This window comes from Rhinatrema bivittatum, chromosome 6 (genome assembly GCF_901001135.1).
Source record: "Rhinatrema bivittatum chromosome 6, aRhiBiv1.1, whole genome shotgun sequence".
NCBI lineage: Eukaryota > Metazoa > Chordata > Amphibia > Gymnophiona > Rhinatrematidae > Rhinatrema > Rhinatrema bivittatum.
In genome coordinates, this window is record NC_042620.1 from 99157713 (window position 1) to 99183010 (window position 25298).

The window sequence follows — 25298 nt, forward strand, 5'->3', positions numbered from 1 at the left end:
CTGAGTCTGTTGTCTAGAAGTACACCCAGGTCTCTTACTTGAGGTGAGGTGATGTACATGGAGGTATCCGGAAATTGGCTAGCGGTTGGAGAGGTGGGTGGGACATAATTTTCAGGAGCTATAAGGAGACTTGAAGATACAGAGAGGGCAACTTGTGTACTGCAAGTAGAAATGAGTGGCAGAGGTAGGGAAAAAAACTAGATAAGATTTGTAGATGAGAGTGAATTGCAGGGATTAAAGCCATTGCTGAGTGTAGGATGTGGCAAGGGTCTATAAGAAGCAAATGCTGATAAGGCAGCTAGCTGGGAGCACAGCAGTTGCTCACAATATGGTACCATACTCCTGGCCCATTCCCTCTCCTCCCCCCCCCCCCCACTAAGGTTTTATGAACCTAAGCTCCTTAATGGAAACTCCTTCACTAGAACTTAGGAGCCTACTGGGGTTTCTGGTTACCAGGCAAAGCTAGCCATAGGGTTTAAGAGTAAGAGCAGCAGGTAGGGATGTGCAGCAAGGATGGATTCGTCCCATTCGGTATTTGGATTCGTCGGGACCTAAATCCGTTGCATCCATTCTCGGGGGACCCCGATCCATTCATTAGTTACATATGTATTCGTTTCCCAAAAAAACCCCATCCCAACCCTTTAAATGTAATTTACTACAACCCTTCACGCTCCTGACCCCCTCAAGACTTGCCAAAAGTCCCTGGTGGTCCAGCAGGTGTCCTGGAGCGAACTCCTGCACTCGGGCTGCGGGCTGTCGGTATTCAAAATGGCGCCAATAGCCTTTGTCCTTACTATGTCACAGGGGCTACTGGTGCCATTGGTTGGCCCCTGTCACATGGTAGGAGTAATGGATGGCCAACACCAGGGACTTTTGGCAAGTCTTAGGTGGGACTCCTGACCTCCCCAAGACTTGCTAAAAGTCCCTGGTGGTCCAGTGGAGGTCCTGGAGCGATCTCCTGTAATCGGGCCATCAGCTGCCAGTATTCAAAATGGCGCCGAAAGCTTTTGCCCTTACTATGTCACAGGGGCTATCGGCGCCATTTTGAATACCGGCAGCCGACAGCCCGAGTGCATAAGATCACTCCAGGACCCCCGCTGGACCACCAGGGACTTTTGGCAAGTCTTGGGGGGGGGGGATCAGGAGGGTGGGGGTTTATTCGTTAGTGATACGTTGCATTCGTGGGGGTTCGCCATATGTTTCGTGACTCCCACGAATACAACGAATATGGCATATAAGTTGCGGATTGCCAATGCATTGCAAATGAATGCACACCCCTAGCAGCAGGTCATCCACTATCACTCTCCTCAGGTGCTGACTCTCTCATAACTCTTCCATGTTGTTTGTCACAACTAGTAGATAAAGGGTAGTAGAGTACCCAAACCCAGAGCATTGTGCTGATAGTTTGCAAGAGTGATCAGTTGTTCACTCCTTCTTACAGAGCAAATATCTGAGAAAGGTCCATTGTGTGTGCTTGAGGATGAAGGGGGCAGTGATGATGGTGGTGGTGGGGGGGGGGGGGGTGGAGGGTGCTGTCACCAGCTGACCATTTGGTGGCTGGCATAATACTAGTGGATCCTGGTACACCAGAAGGCACATGCTAAACTTAGATGTACCAAAGGAGGTCAGCCTAGCTTACATGGAGGGAGGCCAGACTATCGTGGAAAAGATGGCAGCCAGATGGTGCCTATGGTGGATAATTTTGATGAAGAACTCAGATGGTCCTGCTGGTTCCTTGGTGTATTCTTAATATAGCTGTGACCTTTGCAGTTCCATATACTGGTATTAGTGGATTATTTAAAGCTGGTTATGCTGAGAAGGGGATGAAAGAGTAGTGAGGACTGGTTGGAGAGAGACTGAAAAGTCACAGCTGCCTATGTTATAGAATACAGAGGCATACTGATTTAGGAGACAATAGAAGAAAGTTGAATTTTGTATGTAAGTGGATTGGGAACCAGTGGAAGACACTGAAGAGTGGAGAGGCACAGATAAATTTGGATAAGATTCCTGTTGCATTCTGCATAGACTGGAAAAGAGCAGTGTGAACAAAAGTGAGGCTTAAAATGAGGTGGTTGCAGTAGCTAAGGTGAGAGATACTAAGGATATGGATGAAATTTTGGATGTGGAAGAAGATGGGCAAGTGACAAAATTTGGAAAATTGAGAAAGGAGGAGAGAAAATAATTCAATGTAACTTCTAGGAAGTAAGGTTGAGAGGTAGAGGATATTGGACATTCTGTGATGGAAAAGGAGAGAAGTAAAGCCGGGGGAAAACTCATGCCTCTAATTCTCACAATAAATACTGTCATAAATCATTCAACAAATACTCTCCATGTCCATCTGAAAGTATTTTGGACATATGTCTGATAGATTTTGTTGCTCCTAAACTTAAAAATTATTCTGCTTTTATGTTTGAATGTATGCTGGATACTTGAAAATGATATTTTAGAGTAAAGTCCGCTAGGCTTTATCATATGTTAAAGAAAGCAGACTTCCAGCAACACAATGTTCCATGGGAGGTATTGCTATAGTATAGCAAGGATCAGAGGTCATTTACATGGGTGACACAGTGAGTCACTGGGAGGAGCTGGAAGAAATGTCTTCCAAGGAATAGTGAGAGACCATCATGGGTTGTGGCTCTTAGTAGCTCCAGGAGGAAAGAGGTTGGCTTTCCTGTCTTTTCCATTTGAAGGCTGAGAGGGTTCTACAGGGAATATATCACATCCAGACTCAGAAGAATTTTGTATCTCAAGGTCTAAGGGACAGAACATTTTCCCTAATTCACCTCTGAGGAGAAGAAGACTTTCTTGTTCCTAGTGGGGCTTCTAGAGGAGATAGAGCCTAGTGGAGAGCAGACCAGACTTTACACTTCTACTCAACTTGTGTAAGAAATTGATTGTTGTACTTCTGATCTGTGCATGCTCATAATATTTTCTGCTTTTATAATACTGAACTGCTTATTTTTTTAATTCTGAAAACTTCTTTTTATTTTGGATCATGAATATCTGCTGTATTGACTTATTTTGGGGCACGACTGAGTATGATTACTTAGGTCTTACAGGATTAGCTTATCCCCTACAGCAGAAACCAATTTCCAGATGCTGTACCAAGCTGAGGAGTGCTCTGAAGCATGGCCCCATGTGAAAGGTGGGTTATATTAATGAAGTAGTAATTTTTTGTCTTTTTTTAATTAAGATACTTCGGTTGTGCTGTCTTTAGGGTTTCATTGACTATTGCCTGCACACAGTCTCAACAGCTTTTTATTGCTATTATCGAGGCAAAATTGCAAGAACTGAACATATTTTACAAGTAAACACATGATTTGGCTAATTGTTTTGTATCCATGCCACACAGATCCAGATCGATGTATGGTTTCTACCTGGAAAAGCGTAAAAGTTATTGCTAAGGAGATGTGCATAACTATACATATGGGAAAAGATGCTGAATTATTTTGAAAGTTGGTCACTAGAAATTAATTTGGATTTGCTTTATAGGAGCCTTGATCTATGTTTGAACCTCTATCTACCTGCTCTTGAACTTAGCAATAGATTTAGTCACAAGGGAATCTATTCATTAAAGGATGTAAAGTTTCATCTAATACAGTGTTATATTGGTGAACTACATCATGATTTAAATCTGCTGAGTATCTGAACCATTTAATATAATTAAAGTTAAGGTGCAAAAAAAAATGGCACTTAGTACACCTTAGTTAATTGTTCATGTCTTATTTAAGGGTGTCTAAAATTCTCAATACCGACTCTTTATGTATACTTACTATATACATTCTCTGAAATGTATGTTTTCCTGAATATGGTTAAAAAAGAACCATGCTATTTTACCTTAAGTATTTTTTTACTGTAAAAATAAGAAGAATAATTTTCCATCATTTTAACATACTTTAAACTAAGGGGATTTTAGCCCAAATAATCACAATGTGTGAGAATATGGAAAAAAGAAGAGTATGAAATAGACATATACTGTAACCTCTCTCTCTCTCTTTGTGTATAAATAGAAGATATAAATATAGATATATTGAAAAATAATTATTGAAAACTAAAGGACTGCAGTCTGGTACAGACCACATAATCTTTGGTCACAATCAGTAATAATTTAGCTTGGCCAACTATATTACTCTATAGTGAATGCCAGGTGAATGCTTAATTTTGCAAAATGTGCTCAATTACCTATATGTTTGCATAATTAATTATAATCATGACTAAAAGCTATTCTTGTTTACAAAAATACATTTTGTCATGAAAAGTCAGTACAATAAATTAATGTTAATGGGGTGATAACATTTTCTCATCAAAACTTGTCATGTGACAAACCTATGCTATCACCCTTTAGTGAATAGACTCCAAAATATCACAATATCAGGTCTCTGAATCTCTATAGTGTGAGCAGAACAGAACATGAACCTTAAATGTGTAATGCCATACAGCAGGGGTAGCAACTATAGTCCCTGAGTGCCACAAACAGGTCTGATTTTCAGGATATCCACAACTGTCTTCATTGTATGCAAATATATCTGACACGTTCATTGTAGATATCCTGAAAACCAGACCTGTTTGTGACACTCGAGAACTGGAGTTGCCTACCCTTGCCATAGAGGTAGTTATATGTATTAGGCACCTGTAAATTTTTACGTTTGAGTAAATTAGTGACACTCACTCTATTGTATGCATTTTTCATATGAAATTATACCCTTGTAGAAGGCAAATTGAATTTGGCACAATATGTAGCATTATTTTCATCTAGTTACCCTGCAATTATGCTAAATTGCATGTGGGTATCACAAACAGCATGAATCATTCAATTTTGCTGGCTATGTTTTAGTAACAATACAACTGTTTTAATAGCTGTATGCTGTATTATGCTGATCTCATTCTGAATTCTTTAAATGAAAATCTTTTAAGAAATTATTAAAGAAGTAATTGTAAAGCTATTTACACACACATAAAATAGCCCAGGGCTGAGTGAGTGTAAAACTGCATGCATAACCTGGCTTTGTGCATACTTTTATGCAATAAAGCAGGGGTGTTTCAGAGGGCAGAATTTGAGCAGAGTTGGGTCTTGCATGTATTCCTTTTTTATTTTAAAAAGTACACACCTAAATGTACATGTGCACATTATGCCTTCCGAAAAAGGTGTAACCTTAAGCAGCTGAATGTGTTTATGTACTTGGCCGATTACCCCAATATTTTTAAAGTGAACCTATATGCATAAGCATGCTTTGAAAATACTCGGTGAAGTCTACATATTCAAATTACCCTTCCTAAAAGCATAAAGAACTGAGAGCTAATATCATACCACTGTTGATATGATATAATATAGCTTTAATTTGGAGTTGCCTATAAGTTAGAATTAGGAAGGGTAAGCAGAGCAATTTGATTTTCCATATACCATAACACGAACAAGCCTTATTCTTCTCTAAGAGTATGTAAAGTAATATCTGAATCTCTCAAATTTCATGCAGGGATAATAACTTTGAAACAGATATGCGAACACCCATGTATGCATGTGCCAAAAGCCGTAACCATTTTATAAAATACTCGTATATATGCGTGTATGATATAAAATAGTCTGAATATGCATACATGTGGGCACAATTTTATATGGATGCGCATATGTGCGCGCAAATGCCACCTCTACCGCCTAAGTGGGGGCATTTTATAAGGGACACGTGCCGAAGCCATAGGGAGTTTTCCCAGTTTGCCCAGTTAAAGGATAGGACTTCCCAACCTGCCTAATTTAATAGTCTCCCTTTCCCCCTGTTAGCCCTGACCTGTAAAACCCTGCTGACTAGCCTAGAATTTTTTTTATTACTTACACGCCATCCACAGCAGTAGTAAAGTTACACAGCAGGAGACCCCCGCAATCACTTGTGTGTGTAAATACACACACATTCCATGTTGAAATCCTGGAACGCTCATGTCCTGCCCTTTCCCCGCCCAGACCACGCCAATGCCCCACCTCTTTTTGGGGCGTTCTCACTTGTGAGTGTACTCGGAGATATACGCATACATGGGTGGCTTTTAAAATCTGCTTAGCGTGAACCTATATGCATAAGCATGCTTTGAAAATACTCGGTGAAGTCTACATATTCAAATTACCCTTCCTAAAAGCATAAAGAATTGAGAGCTAATATCATACCACTGTTGATATGATATAATATAGCTTTAATTTGGAGTTGCCTATAAGTTAGAATTAGGAAGGGTAAGCAGAGCAATTTGATTTTCCATATACCATAACACGAACAAGCCTTATTCTTCTCTAAGAGTATGTTAAGTAATATCTGAATCTCTCAAATTTCATGCAGGGATAATAACTTTGAAACAGATATGCGAACACCCATGTATGCATGTGCCAAAAGCCGTAACCATTTTATAAAATACTCGTATATATGCGTGTATGATATAAAATAGTCTGAATATGCATACATGTGGGCACAATTTTATATGGATGCGCATATGTGCGCGCAAATGCCATCTCTACCGCCTAAGTGGGGGCATTTTATAAGGGACACGTGCCGAAGCCATAGGGAGTTTTCCCAGTTTGCCCAGTTAAAGGATAGGACTTCCCAACCTGCCTAATTTAATAGTCTCCCTTTCCCCCTGTTAGCCCTGACCTGTAAAACCCTGCTGACTAGCCTAGAATTTTTTTTATTACTTACACGCCATCCACAGCAGTAGTAAAGTTACACAGCAGGAGACCCCCGCAATCACTTGTGTGTGTAAATACACACACATTCCATGTTGAAATCCTGGAACGCTCATGTCCTGCCCTTTCTCCGCCCAGACTACGCCAATGCCCCACCTCTTTTTGGGGCGTTCTCACTTGTGAGTGTAGTCGGAGATATACGCACACATGGGTGGCTTTTAAAATCTGCTTAGCGTATGCCAGCTGGATATTCTCGCGCATCTCCTGGTTTTGGCGCATTCTGGCCTTTCAAAATTTACTTTTAAGGTTATTTTTTGCTTTGTGCCAAAGATCTTTTTTTCTGGTGCTTATACGGTAAGATATTTATGAAAATAATGTTAAGTTTAGAGTACAAGTTTTATAGAACATACAGTAGAACCTAAGACAATTATGACTATTTCTATGTCTTTGTGCCACATTTTCCTGTTTCAGATCAAATTTCTGGATATCTGATCATCTATGATCCCTCCATATACTGCATGGAATAGTTACATAAAACTGAAAGTTCTTTAAGAAAAGTCATTTCCTTTTTTTCCGGGGGTAAGTTTACCCATGCTGTGACCAGTGTGGGTTCTTCTACCTGCAATGGTGGGGGATGGGAATGTTATTTCAAACTTTCCATTTCTGTGTGTAAAATGCTGCTTTATCTTCGGAAGTGACTTTGAAAATTGTCCTCTCTAGAGATGTGAATTGTGTGCCCGATCGTCTTAACGATCAGGTTCGGCTGGAGGGAGAAAAAAATCTGATCGCTGCAGATGTGAATCGGAATCGGTTCCGATTCACATCGTTAATTTTTTTTTAGTGAGTCCCAACCCTTTAAAATTGACCCCTTACCTTCCCCCCCCCCCCCCCGAACCCCCTCCCCAAATTTTAACAAGTACCTGGTGGTCCAGTGGGGGCGCGGGGACCGCTCTCCCGCTCTCGGGTCATCGGCGCCATTTTGGCTGCCACTCAAAAATGGCGCCGATGGCCCGATTAAAAAAAAACTCACCCAACCCTTTAAAGATGACCCCTTAGCTTCTCCCACCCTCCCGATCCCCCCAAAATATTTTAAAATTACCTGGTGGTCTAGTGGTGGTCCCGGGAGCGATCTCCAGTTCTCGGGCCGTCAGCTGTCAATGATAAAGATGGTGCCGATGGCCCTTTGCCCTTACCATGTGACAGGGTATCCGTGCCATTGGCCGGCCCCTGTCACATGGTAGGAGCACTGGCTGGCTGGCGCCATCTTTAAAGATGGCCTCCGCTATCTTTCACCTCATGCACATTTCCTCATGCTGAATGCATCCCAAATTGAAGTCCTTTTTTTGTCTGTCAGTACTAAAATTCCTCAGCCACCCTTAGTTTTTCTTTCTGTTCAGTCCTCATCTCTTCCATTTTTTTGACTATGAGCTGGATTTTCTAAGGCTGCAGACCTTAGAAAATCCAGCGGTAATGGGGGCGGTGGGGCGAAGCGGGGGGCAGGCCTGTGAAAGCCGACAGCCATCGCATCACTGCGGTGCGCTGGCTGCCGGCTTTCGTACCGAATATCTACACCATAAAAGGTATAGTTATTCGGCGCGAAACTGGCGGCAAAAAGGGTCCTTACCTTTCGCTGCCAGCGATGTCTGCGCAACATCGGCTCCAGTGCTGCCCCGACTCCTCCTCTTTCAGGGCCGACTCCGCCCCCATTTAGTGATCGCATGCGAAAAGTCCCTTTTCGCGTGCAATCGCTTTTGAAAATGACCCCCTTAGCCTGAAAACTTTGTACTATTTTTTATGCCTCTCTTATTTTGCAATCTGTGCTCCTCTCTCACCTATAAATTGCATAATAATAAAAAAAAAATCTGTTCTTTACTTTTGACACTTTTGCTTCTCTTCATGTTCTTTTTATTTTTCACTTGGATTATTATAAAAATCTGCTTGCTGGTCTCCCTGACTTGTTTCTTTGTTCCCTTCAGATTCAGAAATATTCTACTGCATGCCTTCCATAACTCTATATTTGTTATCCTCATGTTCTTCCCTTCCTCGCTTGCCTGCTTTAGCTTCCTGTTAAATATCAATGTCAACTCAGGAGGTCATTTTCAAAGCCATTTATGCACATAAAACCTGGTTCTAAGTGTGCAAATGGTTGACCTAAAATATACTGGGGCTCAATACATGCAAAAGTAAGCACATAACCTGAGCAGAGGCATTTCAGGGGGTGGAGCTAGGGGCCGAAATGTCAATTACAAGCATACTTTTGGGTTTTAAAAAGAATATTCACAAGCATGCATGCACAAGTTATGCCCCTCAAAGAGGAGGTGTAACTTTACATGAAAGAATGAGTGCACTTATGCTACCAAATACTCGAGAATTTTCAATGTGAACTTATACATGTACATTCAGTTTGAAAATACTCGGTAAAGTCTGCATGTACAATCTACATACAGACCTTACTGCTATGTGGGTTAAAAATAACTCTATCAAAGTTCTTGTCTTTAACTTTAAAAGCACTTATAGTCTTGCTCTTTTTACTTCACTACTCTCATCTCTCATGACAGAACCTCTCATACTCTTTAATTAATCTCACTGCACATTCCTGGTTGTACCTTGCATCCACCAAGCCAACTCTCATTCCTGGGCTCATTCCTGGGCTTTTTCTCTCCTTGTACCACTGCTATGATAGGAGCCTTCTCCTATGCTCTAATTTTCTTTCCTTTGCTATATATATATGTATATATATATATATATATAAGCCTTAGCACTAGGGGAGATATTATTGCCAAATAATTTTTTGGTTTGCTATATATATATATATATATATATATATATATATATATATATATATATATATATATATAGCAAAGGAAAGAAAATTAGAGTATATATATATATATATATATATATATACATATTATTCTAGTTGACCTGCATGCCATTACAATCAATTATTTGACTCAAGATTTTCCAGTTTTTAATTCTTTTTAAGTGCCCCATGCATGACTGTATAAGAAGCTTGAATTAGGCCTGTGCAAAATTAAAATTCTCAACAATTTTTAAATCTTAAGGGTGTGTATCATATCAATTAGATAGACTGGATTTCAAATTCTCCAGCATTGTCCTTAAAACTATTGCTGTATGATCACAGGAAAAAAACAAACATGATCGGCAACCTTTCTAATATCATTGGAAAAATGTTACAAACACACTCATACTTTTTGCACTGCATTTGAGACTGTGTTAGTGGCCCACTGGTTTCATTTCCAATATTGCCTTGGAAACTCTGGGAAGATAGACAGGTTGGACTTTGTGGTGAGGTATTTATTTATTTATTTAAAAATGTTTCTATACCATCACTAAGTTATACACCATCGCAACGGTTTACAAATAGGCACATAGACTAAGGTAAGTAAATGTAGGTTATCGTACATTCTAACAGGTGCCAATAACGTTCGGTTACAATTTCATAAATAAAATCATTATTTGAGTAATGTTGGTCAAGACCAGGTATATTATTGAGTTACTATCTCTTTGAGATATTACTTCTTAAATGTAGGATTGAGTAAATTCATTCTCATCTGCATTACCCTGTACTTTCATTCTCTACCCTCCAGACTCTTTAGTGAAGGCTTTTTTAAAGAGCCATGTTTTTAAATTTTTCTTAAAAGTTTTGAGATTACTCTGTAATCTGAGTTCAGGGGGCATCGTGTTCCATAGTATGGGCCCAGCCAATGATAAAGCCCTTTCTCTCACTTGGGTTAATTTTGCTGACTTTACTGAAGGGATTGTTAGTAGTGCTTTGTTTGCTGAGTGGAGGTTTCTTTGTGGCACATGTACTCGTAAGGCTGTGTTTAGCCAGGTACCAATCGGTATAGCCCCAACCTTTGAGGGTGCTGGGATGGCCGCCTTCCTAGTAAGGATATAAAAGCAGCTCTCTACTGAGATTCTGGAGTTTGGATTTAGGTGGTAGTGAAGGAGAATTTTCTTTGCTTGGATTTTGGGCCTACTTGGAGGAGCCAGGCAAGAGGCTGCCCTATCAGTCCACTAACTGTTACGATTCTACCCACGGCTAAGGCCGCAGGCAGCCTCTCACCTTGTTTACTCTCTCCTCTGTGGCCCGGAGACCGTCAACACGCTCTTCGTGCAGCTGGAGCCGCCCTGGTACAGTCCTTGCAGCCAGGAGGCCGCCGACATCACTCATGCTGTCCGGCAGAGGCCAGGGCTCCTTATCTTCAGCCTGTTTGCCCGTGCTTGGACACGTCTCGCCTGCCTTGCTGCTTCCCCGGAGCTCCTCTGTGGTCGGGTCATGGTCCAAGAGTACACAATCTTTCCAGAGATGGGACCGCTTACAGCACTCCGTAACAGATTGTGAAGGCCAAGTGCCCGGCGACTGTGTTCCTGTGATGGGCCCACACTTTTGGACTTCCAAGAGTTTTTGTTTTCTGGGAAATGTTTTTTTGATCTACAACTCACAGAAGCCACCTGCCATCTCTGTTCCTCTCACTGCGATGTTGGCTCTTTTCCCTGGGTTCCATACAACCTGCAGGAGGCGCCTGCACCCAGGTTTCCATATCAGTACCAAGATGCCTGAATTTCCAAGTTGTGGCCTTGTGTATTTCATCTCCAGCTCATTGAACCCTCCAAGTCAGAGAAGCAGACTTGGGAGGGGGTCCTTGAGGAGGGGGCACAATTACAATTCTGCCCGCAGCTAGGGCCGTGGGCAGCCTCTCACCTTGTTTTCTCTCTCCTCCACAGCCCAGAGGCCATCAATGCTCTCTTCGTGTGGCTGGAGCTGCCCTGGTGCAGTCCTTGCAGCCAGGAGGCTGCCGCCGACGTCCCTATGCAGCCCAGAGGCCACCAACATCCCTCCTGCTGTCCGGCAGCAGGATGCCACCCCGGTATGGTCCTTGCGGCCAGGAGGCCACCGATGGCATCCCTACGTGGCCCAGAAGCCGCCTACATTCCTGCCACTGTCCAGCGACAGGGAGCCGCTGTTTGGTTCCTCCTCCAGGGCAGGAGGCTGCCTCCGATGTCAGGGCCTGTTCAGCAGCCTGGTCCTGCTCCTCTGTGCCGTGGCAGGGGCCGCTCTCCAGGGGCCTGCCTTAGGTGCAAGGCCATTCTTCTCTTTAATTCTTAAAGGGCCCACAGTGGGAGTAGTCCCACGGCCCCTCCTGATGACCTCATCATGGGTGTTCTTCTTCAGCCCTATAAGAAGGGCCTGTCTTCATTGCCTTCACAAGGAGTCAGTCCACTCCTGGACTCTTCGTCATCCCGGCTTCTCCTAGGCACTCTGTTCTTCGTGGGAATTTCTTGTCTTTGTCTTGGTCTCTTGTCAGATCCCGTGTCTTTGTCCCGTCAAGTTCCTGATGTTCCGACGTCCTCGATGTCCTATCTTCCTGATCCCCTGAAATTCCAGATGTCCTGATGTTCCACTGGTCCTTCTCTTCAAATCTCCTGATGTCCTCGTGTCCAGATGATCTCTTATCCAGATGCCCTTCTTGTCGGCAGCACAAGCCTCTGGAAGAACCCTGCTTTTAATGCTCCAAGCTTCGGGTTCCAAGCTCCGAGTTCCTTGCTCTGAGTCCTTACTCCAAGTTCATTGCTCCAAGCCGCCGCTCTGAGTTTCTTGCTCTGAGTCTTGGATCCCGAGGTCCAACCCTGAATCCTGAATCCTGTCCCGGTCTTCGGAGTTCCTTGTATCTGTCTCTGTCCATGCCCAAGACTCTTCCTGAATCTGTTCCGTTCCAGCGTGGCCCATGCCTTGCCTTGACTGGCTGTGGAGGGCACGTTTTGGTGCAAGCCTCACCTGATTCTTCGTTAAGTCCAGGTGAAGTTCCATTGCTTCGTCTGGAGTCTGTTTCACCATCAGCGTGGTTCGCGACCTGCCTTAAGTGGCTGTGTAGGGCGCGCAGTGTGGCAATACTCATTCAGCACTCTCCATAATCCTAAATCTCCAACCTACCAGAGTCTGGGACCTGCTCCGCCATCTGCGTGGTCCGCGACCTGCTTTGACTGACAGTGTAGGGCACGCGGCGTGGCAATACCTATTCAGAACTCTTGATCCTGAACCTTGTTTGAATCTCCAAGCAACTGGAGACTTCATCTGAGTCCTTATATATGCTAAGTCTTCATCTGAGTCTGTTGTCTTCCCCCTCAGCCTCTGTCCATCCTGTCGCATTTGCCGTTCCCGTACGGCAGGTCCGAAAGGGCTATCGAGTGGCTGGAGGGCTACCCCAGAGGCCAACATTGCATTGTTGGGTCTCTCTGATGTGTTCAGGTTTGGCAGAGGCCAGGGATCCTTATCTTCAGCCTGTTCGCCCATGCTTGGACACGTCTCGCCTGCCTCGGTGCTTCCCCGGAGCTCCTCTGTGGTCACATCATGGTCCAAGGGTACACAATCTTTCCAGAGATGGGACCGCTTCCAGCACTCCCGTAACACTAACTAACTAGCTGATTGAGTTTGCATTCAGGGTTGTTTCAGTTTTTTTGACATTTTTCATGGCAGGATGCCTTGTGAGATCACTGGGTGTTACCTGGGTAGAGGGTACAGGGAACCCTTTCCCTAGGGGGCCTAGGATTGGCTAACTGTGAGTAATATCATCTTGAAACCTATGGAGGATATCAACTTGGAGTCTTCATCCCTAGAGGAGAGAGGAATTTGAGACTCTCTGTGCGGAAACTGTTTTTACCATTATTTTTGCCAGCTTTGAAGGAGTTTTTCCTATGCAAATAAGAATACCCTGTGCACTTGGGGAACCTCATTTCATGCAAGCCCTGGATGGTGATTGTTTCCCATGCACAGATAGAGGCAAGGACTGTGAACATTAAAGATCATCTATGGTGCTGAGGACTGTGTTAACTGTGCCATACACTTATCTGATTCACCTTCAGTAAAGTTTGTTTGAATACTGAAATCTGGGCCTCCGGTGTTTTATTGGCACTTGTAGCACTCCCAGTGGGAAAGAAAGTATACCTATCCCAGGAATAAGAGTTCTAAAGGTACCTCCAGGCCTGGCACGGCCATGTGTGCAAACCGTGCAATTGTACAGGGTGGCATACCTGGTTTTGGGAGGGGGGGGGGGGCAGTATCAGGAGCAAGGAGAAGTCTGTGCTAGCGCTAATGGACCCTATCCCACCAGCAGTGCAAGAAGCAGGAGACCTGTGCGGCCATCAGTGGATCCATCCCACCGGTGGCAGATCAGAAAGATGTTTTCTGTTTGCATATGCTATTGTTATCCCATGTGTGTGTAATGTTTTCCTGTTAATAAAAAATTATTTTGAAAAAAAAAAAGAAAGCCTGTGCAGCCAGCATGGGGCTCCATTCCACCGGTGGCGAAAGAAGCCCATCCTTCAGTACCTCCTAAAGTACTAGCCCCATGGTAATTCAATACTCACAGTGCTATCACTTCCTGTATTCTCATCTTGCGATGCACAAAATGAGAATACAGAAAATGCTAGCACCGCAAGTGTTGAATTACCATGGGGCCAGCATGAAGTATGAGGTGCAGAATGGCTGCTCTCCCCAAAATAGAAGATTTAGGCTTGAAGCAGCAGCAGCAGCAGCAGAGGAGGAATGACCCGTGGACCCTACCTGCCTTGTCTGAATGTGTGTGTGTGTGTGTGTGCGTGTGTGTGTGTGTGTGTGTGAGTAAATGGGAGGCTGCCTAGGATGGATGCATGTGTGTGAATGGGAGGGTGTCTGGGATGCATGCATGTGTGTGAATGGGAGCCTGCCTGGGATGGGTGTATGTGTGTGTGTGAATGGGAGGCTGCCTGGGATGGGTGTTTGTGTGTGAATGGGAGCTTGCCTGGGATGTGTGTGTGTGTGTGTGTGTGTGTGTGTGTGTGTGAATGGGAGCTTGCCTGGGATGGGTGTGTGTGTGTTTGTGTGTGTGTGTGTGTGTGTGTGTGTGAAAATAGGAGCCTGCCTGGCATTTGGGTGGATGTGAATGGGAGCTTGTCTGGGTTGCATGTGTGAGAAAGAATGGGAGTTGCCTGGGTTTTGTGTGTGTGTATGAGAGAGAGAAAGAGAATAGGGCTGCAGGTGGATACCAACCTGCCAGCAGCTAACATGAAGAGGAGGGACCGGGGCTGCTGGCAGATCCCAACCAAAGAAGAGCTGGAAATGCCTATAGGTTTGTCTAAGAGGAAGCTTGAGGAGAAAGATTGTGCACCCCACTCCCGCTAATCCACGACAATCTCAGGGTGACTGGAAATCAAAAGTTCCCAAACATGGAGAGCATGAATTTTTAAAATCCTTTTTAGTTTTATTTTTTGGGTTTTATTTAATAGCTGATGTTTTGAAATATTTTATTGGGGTTTGAGACAAACAAAAAAAAAATTGTATGTGAGTTTTTAAATTATTCAATCATTAATTTGTCATCTGTTTTTGGAATATTATTATTAGCATGTTTTTATTATTATGATTATGTATTTATTTTATTTCTTGATTTTATTGTTTGATGGTTGAGGAATGGTGATGGTTTTGGTTCTTATTGTTTCACTGCACAGAGAGTCTGGCTTCTTGCGGTTTCCAGTTCAGATTTGTCACGTTTATGTTTCTACTTTATGATGAGGGGCTATTTATGTTCAACATGTCTAACTGTGAGGTATTCTCCTAATAGGAAGTTTATTAGTGTTTTAGGGCTTTTGGAGGATCAAGCTCAGCACAACATATCTTACAATAGGCCTAATACCATATGGGTTCCAAGTGTGTTTTTACAGGATTTCTGGTCAGCATTTGATATTTGTCATGTAAAATATTATTATAAATGCATAACAACTGTGTATGTGGAGTGGACTGAGGGGGAGGTTGTGGGTGGTGGGTAGACATTGTGCAAGGCTATAAGGTTTGCCTAGGGCACCTATTACGGGGGGTGGGGGGAGGGCATATAGTTTATTTATTTATTTGTTTAAAGTCTTTTCTATACCGTCGCTAAGTTATATACCATTGCAACGGTTTACATGTAGGCACATAAGTAAGTTTGGAGTAAGTGTACTATAGTACATTCTAACAGGTGCCATTAAGTTTCGGTTACATTAAATCATAAAAATACGTACAAATGTTTAGTGATGTAGGTTCTGGTCAGGTGTACCTAGAAGGTACTTTTACAGGTCAAAAAAATCACATTTACTGTGTTATATTATTACATTCATTGTGATTTCAATTTGTTAAAATATTGTAATGCACATTTATGAGAATAGTGCTGTGTGCCGGTGCTCTTCTGTTTGTTCCAGTGTATTTTCTATTCTCCGGTCTCTTTATAAAAGGCTTGTTTAAAAAGCCATGTCTTTAGACTTCTCTTGAATGTTTTGGGGTCTCTCTGTAATCCGGTCTCCAAAGGCATTGTGTTCCAGAGTGTGGGTCCTGCTAAAGACAATGCCCTTTCTCTTACCTGGGTTAATCTCGCCGTCTTGACTGAGGGAATGGTTAAGAGAGCTTTGTTTGCTGAACGAAGGTTCTTGTGTGGTACGTGTACCCATAGTGCAGTGTTTAGCCAGTCTGCTTTTTCATCATGTATTAGTTTATGTATGGTGCATAGTACTTTGTATTTTATTCTTTGTTCTATGGGTAGCCAGTGAAGTTCGGCCAGAGTTTCAGTACTATGGTCTCTTCTTCTTTTTCCAGTTAGTATTCTCACTGCTGTGTTTTGTAGAATTTGAAGTGGTCTTATTGTTGTATTTGGGAGTCCTAGAAAAAGTGCATTACAGTAATTGGTACTGGCGAAAACTAGTGCCTGAAGCACTGTTCTGAAATTTGCAGGAGTTAGTAATGGTTTAAGTTTTCTGAGGATCATGAGTTTAGCATAGCCTTCTTTTACTTTTAGCATTATGTGTTGTTTTAGATTAATTTCGGGATCCATTATTATTCCAAGATTCCTTACTTTTACGCTAGTTCTATTTTCTGGTTGTTTTTGAGTATAATTTGGGTTTGAATGACTTCGATATTTTTTCTTTCTAAGTGTAGAAATTCCGTTTTTTCAATATTGATCACTAGTTCCATTTGGTTTAATAGTTGTTTTATGATGTCTAGGTACATGTTAGCTAGGTTTAATGTTTTTTCTATTGTGTCGTCGATTGGTAGAATTAATTGAATATCATCTGCATAGAGGTAATGTATGATTCCTAATCCTGCTAGTAGATGGCATTATGGAAGCATGTATATGTTAAAAAGGGTTGCAGACAAGGCTGATCCCTGTGGTACACCTGTTTCAAGATTGAATTTGTCTGATAGTGTGTTGTTGATCTGAACTTGAAAGAACTGCCAGTATGGCGACGGTCGCTCCCTGTGACATAGTGAGGGCAGAGGCGATCGGCGCCATTTTGAAACAGTCCAGCAGCACTGGCACCGAGGGTATGATTGAAGGGATGGCTCCCAGACCCCCCGCTAGACCACCAGGTACATGTAAAAGGTTTTTGGGGGGGTCGGGAGGGTGGGAGAAGCAAAGGGGTAATTTGTAAAGGGTCGGGGTGGGTTTTTTTTTTATTGGGCCATCGGCGCCATTTTTATCAGTGATTAGCCAAAATGGCGCCGATGGCCCGAGAGTGGGAGATCACGTCGGGACCCCTCCCCCCACTGGACCACCAGGTAATTTAACATTTTGGGGGGGGGGGGGTTCGGGAGGGTGGGAGAGCAAAGGGGTCATTTGTAAAGGGACGGGGTGGGGTTTTTTTTATCTGCTCAGGCCTCACTAAAAAATTAACGATGTGAATTGGAATCGGAACCGATTCCAATTTACATCTCTAACGATCCGATTTTTTCTCCCTCCATCCGAACCTGATCGTTAAAACGATCGGGCACACGATTCACATCTCTAGTAGGCAATACCAAACAATCCAGGAACCTGCAGAAGACAATAGTAATGTGCATTTAAGTATTTTTGTCTTCATATTTAATTTGAAAAGGAGTGCCCAATGTAAAAAAAGGTTACCTCATAGTACTTGAATAAAGGAAATACTAATGCTTGCAATGAAATTATAGGTAGAGATAAAGAAAAGACCTACCTCTTTGCTTTCTTCTAAATCCGACTCGCTGCTGAAATCTTCTGTATTTAGATTTTCAAAATCTGATTCCCCAACAGCTATTGGCACTGTTACAGTCAGGCTCGGATTATGAATAAATGACATATAATCACTTTCATCAATTATATATTTTTCCACACTGCTTCCAATACCACTGGTACCAGTTGTTCCGTTAACATCTTTCAGATAATCAATGTCTTTACTTATCTCAGCAGTGGTATGGTTGGAAATGCAGTTGTCTTTCTGGTTCTGTAGGTCCTCAAGTGGTTTACTTTCGTCTAACGCTTTTTGCTTTTTAACAAAAGCTTTTTGAAAAAATTCACGCACTTTTCTTTTTATATAATCTACTCCCCTCTGTATCCTTCCCACTGCAATCTGTAGATTGTTCATTTCGGTGTCATCTTCTGGAGCCGCCAGATTATCTGAACTAAATGAGCTCAGTAGCAAGGCCAGAAACAGATTCAAGACCTGCAATTTAGGAGAGAGAGAGAAAACTATTGTGTTTTTTTGAAAGCGTAGCTGTTAATAAAAGCATTTCATCAGGGCTGGTGCATCCATTAGGCAAAGTAGCCAATCTCCTGGGGTGCCAAGATTTTGGAGGCAGCAAAATCCCGCCAGTGTGTGGTTCAGAGGGGTGCGGTACTAGAACTGATACTGCCAAAGAAGGGAACGCAGTCCTGGAGCCACTGCTGTGGGTAGGAGGGAGTGCTGTGCAGGAGCTGTCGCCAATAGATAAATTGTGGGAGGAGGGGGAGGAACCGAAGGTTTGCCTAGGGTGCCAAATAGGCTTGCACCAGCCCTGCATTTCATGCAGTTCCCTGGTTTTTGGTTTTCAAGATATATTTACCAGATAAATTAAAACATAAACAAAGCTTAAACACTAAAGACCGTATGAATTTACATCACGGGTGTGCAACATTGCTTAGAAATATGCTTATTTCAAACATAACGGTACAGCACTAAAATCTGAAACAAACTCAGACTATCAGTGAAACAAACAGTTAATGGATTTTGTATTGCTCTTCCTATGCATTGTGCCAAGGGTGGCCAACTCTGGCCTTCGAGAGCCACAAACAGGCTGGGTTTTCAAGATATCTATAATGAATATGGATGAGATTGATTTGCATACAGTGGAGGTGGTGCATGCAAATCTCTCATATGCATATTCATTTTGGATATCCTGAAAACTAGGCCTGTTTGTGGCTCTGGAGGACAGGAGTTGGCCACTCCCACATTATGCCATTTCTATAGATTTTATTCCCGTTATCCTGTAGTGTGTAAATAGAAGGATCATGGAATATTTGAATGTGAAGCCCATGATATAAGTGATTAATCCAAGGCTATTATCAGTGGGTCTCAACAGGTGTGTCGGGACACACTGGTGTGTCGTGAGGTCCTGGGAGGTGTGTCGCAGGGCCAGCAGATGGTTACCTCCTTATCAGCCCAGATGGGAGTTACCTCATAGTACATTGGGCCTGATGGGAGGCTACTCCCACTTCCTTCTCTTCTTTCTGGACCAGTGAGAGGCTGTTTCCTCCTTCACCCAGGTCAGAGCAAGACTTGCCAGCTCCTGCTGTTCTGGACCTGATGGGATGCAAACTTTATCTTCCCCTGCTGAGTCTGGGAGTGATGCTGCTGATGATCTCTTCACCCTGTGAAGGGTGGGGGAAAGGAGGATGGGGATGCTGGGAAGATGAAGGTGGAATAGAGAGGGATTGTGGGGGCTGCTGAGCAGGAAAGAGTGGGAAAAGGGGGTCGGGATAGCAGGGCAGGCAGGGAGATGGGATAAAGGGGCAGAGAGAGACAAGCAGGGGGGAGAGGGAGCACAGGGAAGAGGATGATAGGGGTCAGAAATTCTGGGCAGGGATACGAGTGTGAACGGATGATTGAAAGTGAGTAATTGGGAAAAGTGAAGAATGATGGAGGGGGAGTGATGGGGTGCAAAAGCCATAATATATTCAGTTTTGGGAATGTGCATTTCTTCTCTTTGTACTTTGCTTAGTGTACAAGGATATGGATTTCTGTTTCTAGTTCTTCAGTTTTGCACTGCATGCAGAGGGGCTTTTTGAGGTTTTTGTCTCCACATTTGTAATTTGTGGTCTTTTATTCTGTATTTGTGAAGATCAAATTGGTATGTGTGACCAAGGTGAGGTATTTTACTAGTAGGTAGGGATTTGTATCATTCTTCTTTGTTGCGTTTTCTCATTCTCAGTAGGGCGTGCATTGGGTCTGCTCTGCTGCCTTTTCATAGGAAGGGCTATTGCTGTTTGAGTTCTTGGAATTAGTGTTGCAATAGTATGGAAGGTTTGCTAGACATGTGCTGAGAGGTTTTATTTTTCAGGTTTTCTATTTTACAATGTCCCTGGTAGTAAGGGAGTTTATGTTTCTGTTCCTGAGATAGAACCAGAATCAGAATATCATTTTTATAAAGCAAGATGTATTTGAAATATCCTAGTTCTGCTCTGCATCCATTGTTTGGGGATGGGGGAAGGGTGCAGGTTCCTGTGGATGCAGAGTATATATTTACATTTAGTCCCGAGATGGTCAAGTATACAGTGTGTTACACTGTAAGCATTATCTGCCAGGTGTGTCCCAATAGAAAAAAGGAGGAGAACCCCTGATCTATATGACTATGGACCCAGTAGCATGGCTGTAGTATTGTACAGCACTATCATTTTAAATAATTGTAGCTTATAACAGCAATTACGTTCTATGGTTGAAACACCTCATATGTCGTCATATTTTAATCTTTACTTGGGCTGAAAACTAGCAAAATATTCTCCACCAGTAAATGCCTGATACAATTGGGATCATAACTAAAATATCAATATTTATATGAACAATGTTGTGCACTATCAACTCTGAAACCTATGGGTTTTGAGCTGCTGCTGTTAGCCCAGATATATTCCATACATTTGAAGATCCTGGCTTTGATTCTTCACATTTTTTTGTTTATTCACTCAATATGTTGCACACTTTTGAGTAAATTTTCAAAGGGGGTTACACGCAGCATATATGTGTGTAGGTAGCCTGTATTTGCACATATGCTATTTTATATACAACAAGAGTAGGCATGTATTTTCAGTTTTGCATGCACATTTCCTGGTGCAAGAAAGGGAAGGTCTAGGCCCTTTCTGGGGCAGGACCAAGAGGTCCATGCAGAAATAGCTATTTTATATGAGATTTATGTGAATACATTAGCCAACATATTTGCACAATTTTTAATTTGCTAATTGATTTGGACAAGAGAAATCAGACTAATTGATTTGAATAAGATAAATCGAACCTGTAGGTAGGCTGCTGTTTTGGAGGGGAAGTTTGGGTGAAAGTGAGGGGCAGAAGTTCAGGATGAAGTACTAGGGGGGTCTAGGAGAACTGGAGCTGCACTGGGTGAACCAGTATCAGCAAACTGTTGATTTCAAGTACGCGCACCTGCCTCCGCATGCATTCATTTTATATTTTTTTGTGTATATGTTTGCAAAATAGGTTGAAGATCTAAGCACTTTTATTATATTTCAAATATTTGCGCATACTAAAACATATGCTTGGACTTTCAGAACAGAACTACACTGTATTTTTTAAACTGTGCAGCAACTCACTGCGGTTTATAAAATATTAGAATAAATCTCCATGCATTCATTTACATGTGCAAATCCAGTAATGCAAAAAGATATCTTTCCTAGGTTCAGGTGTTGGAATACAAGAAAGATTTACGATCCAAACAAAAATTTCCTCCCAGCCTAATCACAGCTGTGGGAGGATCTGGTTCTTAAACATCTCCAACAAGCAACTGTTAATCTGGCTTTTACTTAGAAGAGAAAAAAAATGATATGAAACACTTCATCTTTCATTATATTTATTAGAGATAAAATTCTACATGGCTATGGCATAGTTGCTCTATTCATCTGCTCTCTCCTTCCTGCCCCCGGGGATCATCCCTAATATCTTTCATTAACAGAGCATGTAACCAGTCAAGGCTTTATTCCCTGATGACAAGCATTCTTACATCACATCATTATTCTTATTGACACATCATTTGTCCAATCACAGACCTAATTTAGGCTCTGCTACCAATCATTTAACCAAGTCCAAATATTTAAACAACGCCCATTTTTCATACATATTAGGTGCCATCAATTGCAAGGTCTGATCCTACATTGCACAATCCATCCTTCAAGTCAGCATGTAGCCTGCTCCATATTTTGGCTACAAGGTGTCACAACAAATTCTAACAGAACATTCACTACTTGAGATAACAGCAACTCAGACCAATATCATGCTTGCTAAGCTCTACAAAATATAAAATATTTTTTTTCTTATAAATCCACTGTGCTTCTCTATATAGTCAATCCACTATATTTAGAGACCTTTAAGAACCCAGAAAAAGGTTTGATTTTTTTTACTGCAATGAGTCATAACAGTGCAGTGTATCAGACTGCATTTCTTTCAAAGGCATTTTAGCATATTGTTTGACACCCGTATACCTATCATGTTGTTGCATGTAAAACAAACAGGATTCATGAGCATTTCTATTATAAATAATGAATCCATGTGCATTAGTGAGTCTCAGTACTCATAACATATTGCACAAACATTAAAGCCTTAAAGAATTATAATGAACAGAGGCGAGCCTTCATAATTTAAACTCAGTGGAGCAAGTTCTCCATAGTCTAGTTATTGTGAATTTTCATATTGCTATAATAATGTTATTACTTGCTAAATGATTTCTGCTATGTAATCTTGATATAGTGAACATCCCCTCCTGTCCCATTTTCTTCCAATGTGTCAACAAAACAAAATTGTATCAAAGAGCTTGAATAGGAATCTGTGTACAAATTTAGAACAAACAAGACAGATTTCATCCTGATTTAAGTCGGTTGGGAAGATCAGTCAGAGCTTTTTTCAGCAGAGCAGTGGAAGATCCAAAGAGGATCCAGAAAATTATGAACAGAATTTGTTGATATGATGAAATAGGCTTCTGATTATTTTGAAGATCCAAAATGAAATTAAAACATTTGACATGCTAAAAACTGTTCCTCATAGTCACTAGCAAAGCAAGCTTATAATATTTTCAAACTTACATAGCAAATTGGAAAATTGATAATCTTTCAGATTTTTTGAGTTGTACAGGGAATTTTAAGATTTTCATTTAAACCTAATTTTGAAAGATTCACAGCTCTGTAGGCCTGGTTTGTTAGGGTTCTTCTCTAGCATAAGGAAGAAAGCTTAAAGAAGCAGGTGGATATTTTCTATTATGGTGAATGAATTCTCTAGTACAGTTAAAATTTAATGAGCAATACAGATCCATTTAAGAACATTGCAAATTTCTTTGCAATTTTGTAATTTTTATATTTTATATTTTCAATTCTTTCCATTCATTATATAATTCTCAATTAATAGGCAAGGTTTATGATAGCTATCTGAAATCATGACATTTTGGCCCTTTTTGTTTTATTTTCAGTTTCATAATCCATTTACATAAAACAAGCATAATTCAAAATTGTCTAATAACAAATGAAGATGCAGTTAATATCAGTGCATGCACATTATCTTTATATAGTAATGTAAATGCATATTTGATTTGCTTGAAAATGCTCCAAAAACAAAACAAAACCCAAGAAAACATATAACCAATGAAAATAATAAGTAAAACTGAGTTTTCATGACTCATTCTGAAAATGAAAATAGTTGTGTACACTGAGAAATAAACAATGTTTAATTGATAATAAACCAATTCCACAGCTTTAGTTCTAACAATATAAAGTTTACTTATAGGGAAATACAGACGATTATCCATTCCAATTTTTTTTTTTTTTTAAATATTGGGCTACATTCATGCCTGGACGTTTGTGCATCCACTAGGTAAAAGGCATCCAAATATAGGGTTTTTGTGAATATCTCCTGCAATAAAGGGGATATTTGGCTTTCATTGAAACATTCTAAAGCTTATTTGGAAGAGACTGAAAAAAAGATAAATGGAGTGTTCAGGAGGTGGAGCCAAGGATAATATTACTTTAGAAAAAGTGTGTTTGTGTGTGTGGCGGGGGCAGGGGGGGGGGGAGGAGGGAGGGGGATGCCAAACTGCCATGATCTTTCCCTTTTCCTATCCACCTTCCCCATAAATATGGAGTTTATCCATTCCCTTCCTTCGGATCCCCAACATGGACCTCATTATTTCTTTCTGTCGCTCCTAACACAGACTAAATCTCTTCTCTCCTGTGCTCTGACATGGACCTCATGTTTTCTCTTCTACCTCCCCCCCCCCTCCCCCAGTGTGAACCTCATCTCTTCTCTTTCTCTCTTGAAGCACACCTCGCCTATCTGAAACTGTAGGGAGGGTGCTGGCACTAAGTATGCTGGCAGAAACAGTGTGTGGAACCCACTGTTGAATTAACAAATGGCAGACCACAATATTTTCCCGTTTTCATGTGTAATATTGATACTCTAGTTTTGAGCCCTGTGGCTGAGACTATGCTAGAGATTTGATTTCTACTCTGGTAAAAAAAGATCAAGAAGACATTATGTAACATTTTAAGCTCAACAACGGAACACTCTCCCTATTTTTTAACCTGTATTTATTCCCTTTTCCTTCAATTTCACACTGAAGTAATGAAGATAGAGAAGAAAAATACTGAAAGTAGGAACTGCCATAGATGGAGTTCACTGTATGAATGAAGTACACAGTTGCATGGCCTTATGCAGTGTGAAGCCACTTTCAGTAATTAACTTTAATGCCTATGAAAAGCCAGATCCTCAATGTCTGTAAATGCTACTCCTCAGACTCCATCTGCTCAGGAGCAGCAGTACCATAGAAAGCACTGGTAGCACTTTCTGACATGGTCACAGTTCATGGACATGGAAATCAGTCTGATAAGGAGTGGGTCTACACACAGTAATTACTTCAAGGCACTTCACTAAGCAATTTGTGAAGAAAACTTTCATGAACTGCACAATTCTGCAATGTGGTGGCAAAATTGCTTCCCAAGCGAGGAAGATACAATAGAAACTGTGGCAATAAGTCAAGTAAAGTTCAGTACTTAAATTACATTGATACAAACTATCTTAACTGCAGCTAACTCTTATATGCAAAGAATATTTATGAATAAATTATTTTTGCATGGAAAATGGTTCATTTTCTGGAGGGAGCTGTCCTGTCCTTTTCTAATACTATGACTTTTAATTTTTGGACCAGGTCAGATTCATCTGTGCAGATATTTTAGCTAGGAAGTTAGTTTTGTTGTTTGCAATGTTTTAATCCACTCATGATCAGTATAAAAGTCTCTCTCAGACCCTTTGAAGAACCCTGTTTGCCCCTTTCCCTGCAGCAAAAGGATAAGCCCAAGGAGGAGGGTTTCATGAGCACCAGAACTGAGTCAGTATGGGCTTAAAGGCCCCACCTCCTCTGACCTTTTTTGCAGCAGAAGACTTGTGAGCATATATATATATATATATATATATATATATGTGTGTGTGTGTGTCTGTGTGTATGCGCAAGCGTGTTTGTGTGTGTGTGTAGGGAGGTGGTTTCTCAATACCTCTTTGAAGAGGGGGGGGGGGGGGTTGAGGGTTCTGCCTCTACCACCGGGGACCTCTCCTTCCTGCTGCTTTCAGAGGAAGAGCA

The 25298-nt window shown here is 41.7% G+C and overlaps 1 protein-coding gene across 1 annotated transcript in view; it reads right to left on the reverse strand.

The window, feature by feature from the left end:
- Positions 1 to 25298, reverse strand: part of LOC115093623 (sodium channel protein type 2 subunit alpha-like) — a 655694-nt gene that overhangs the window by 271705 nt on the left and 358691 nt on the right. Inside the window, exon 17 of the mRNA XM_029605639.1 lies at positions 17660 to 18145. Within this exon, the coding sequence (XP_029461499.1) occupies positions 17660 to 18145 (486 nt within the window). The remainder of the gene's footprint in view (positions 1 to 17659; positions 18146 to 25298) is intronic.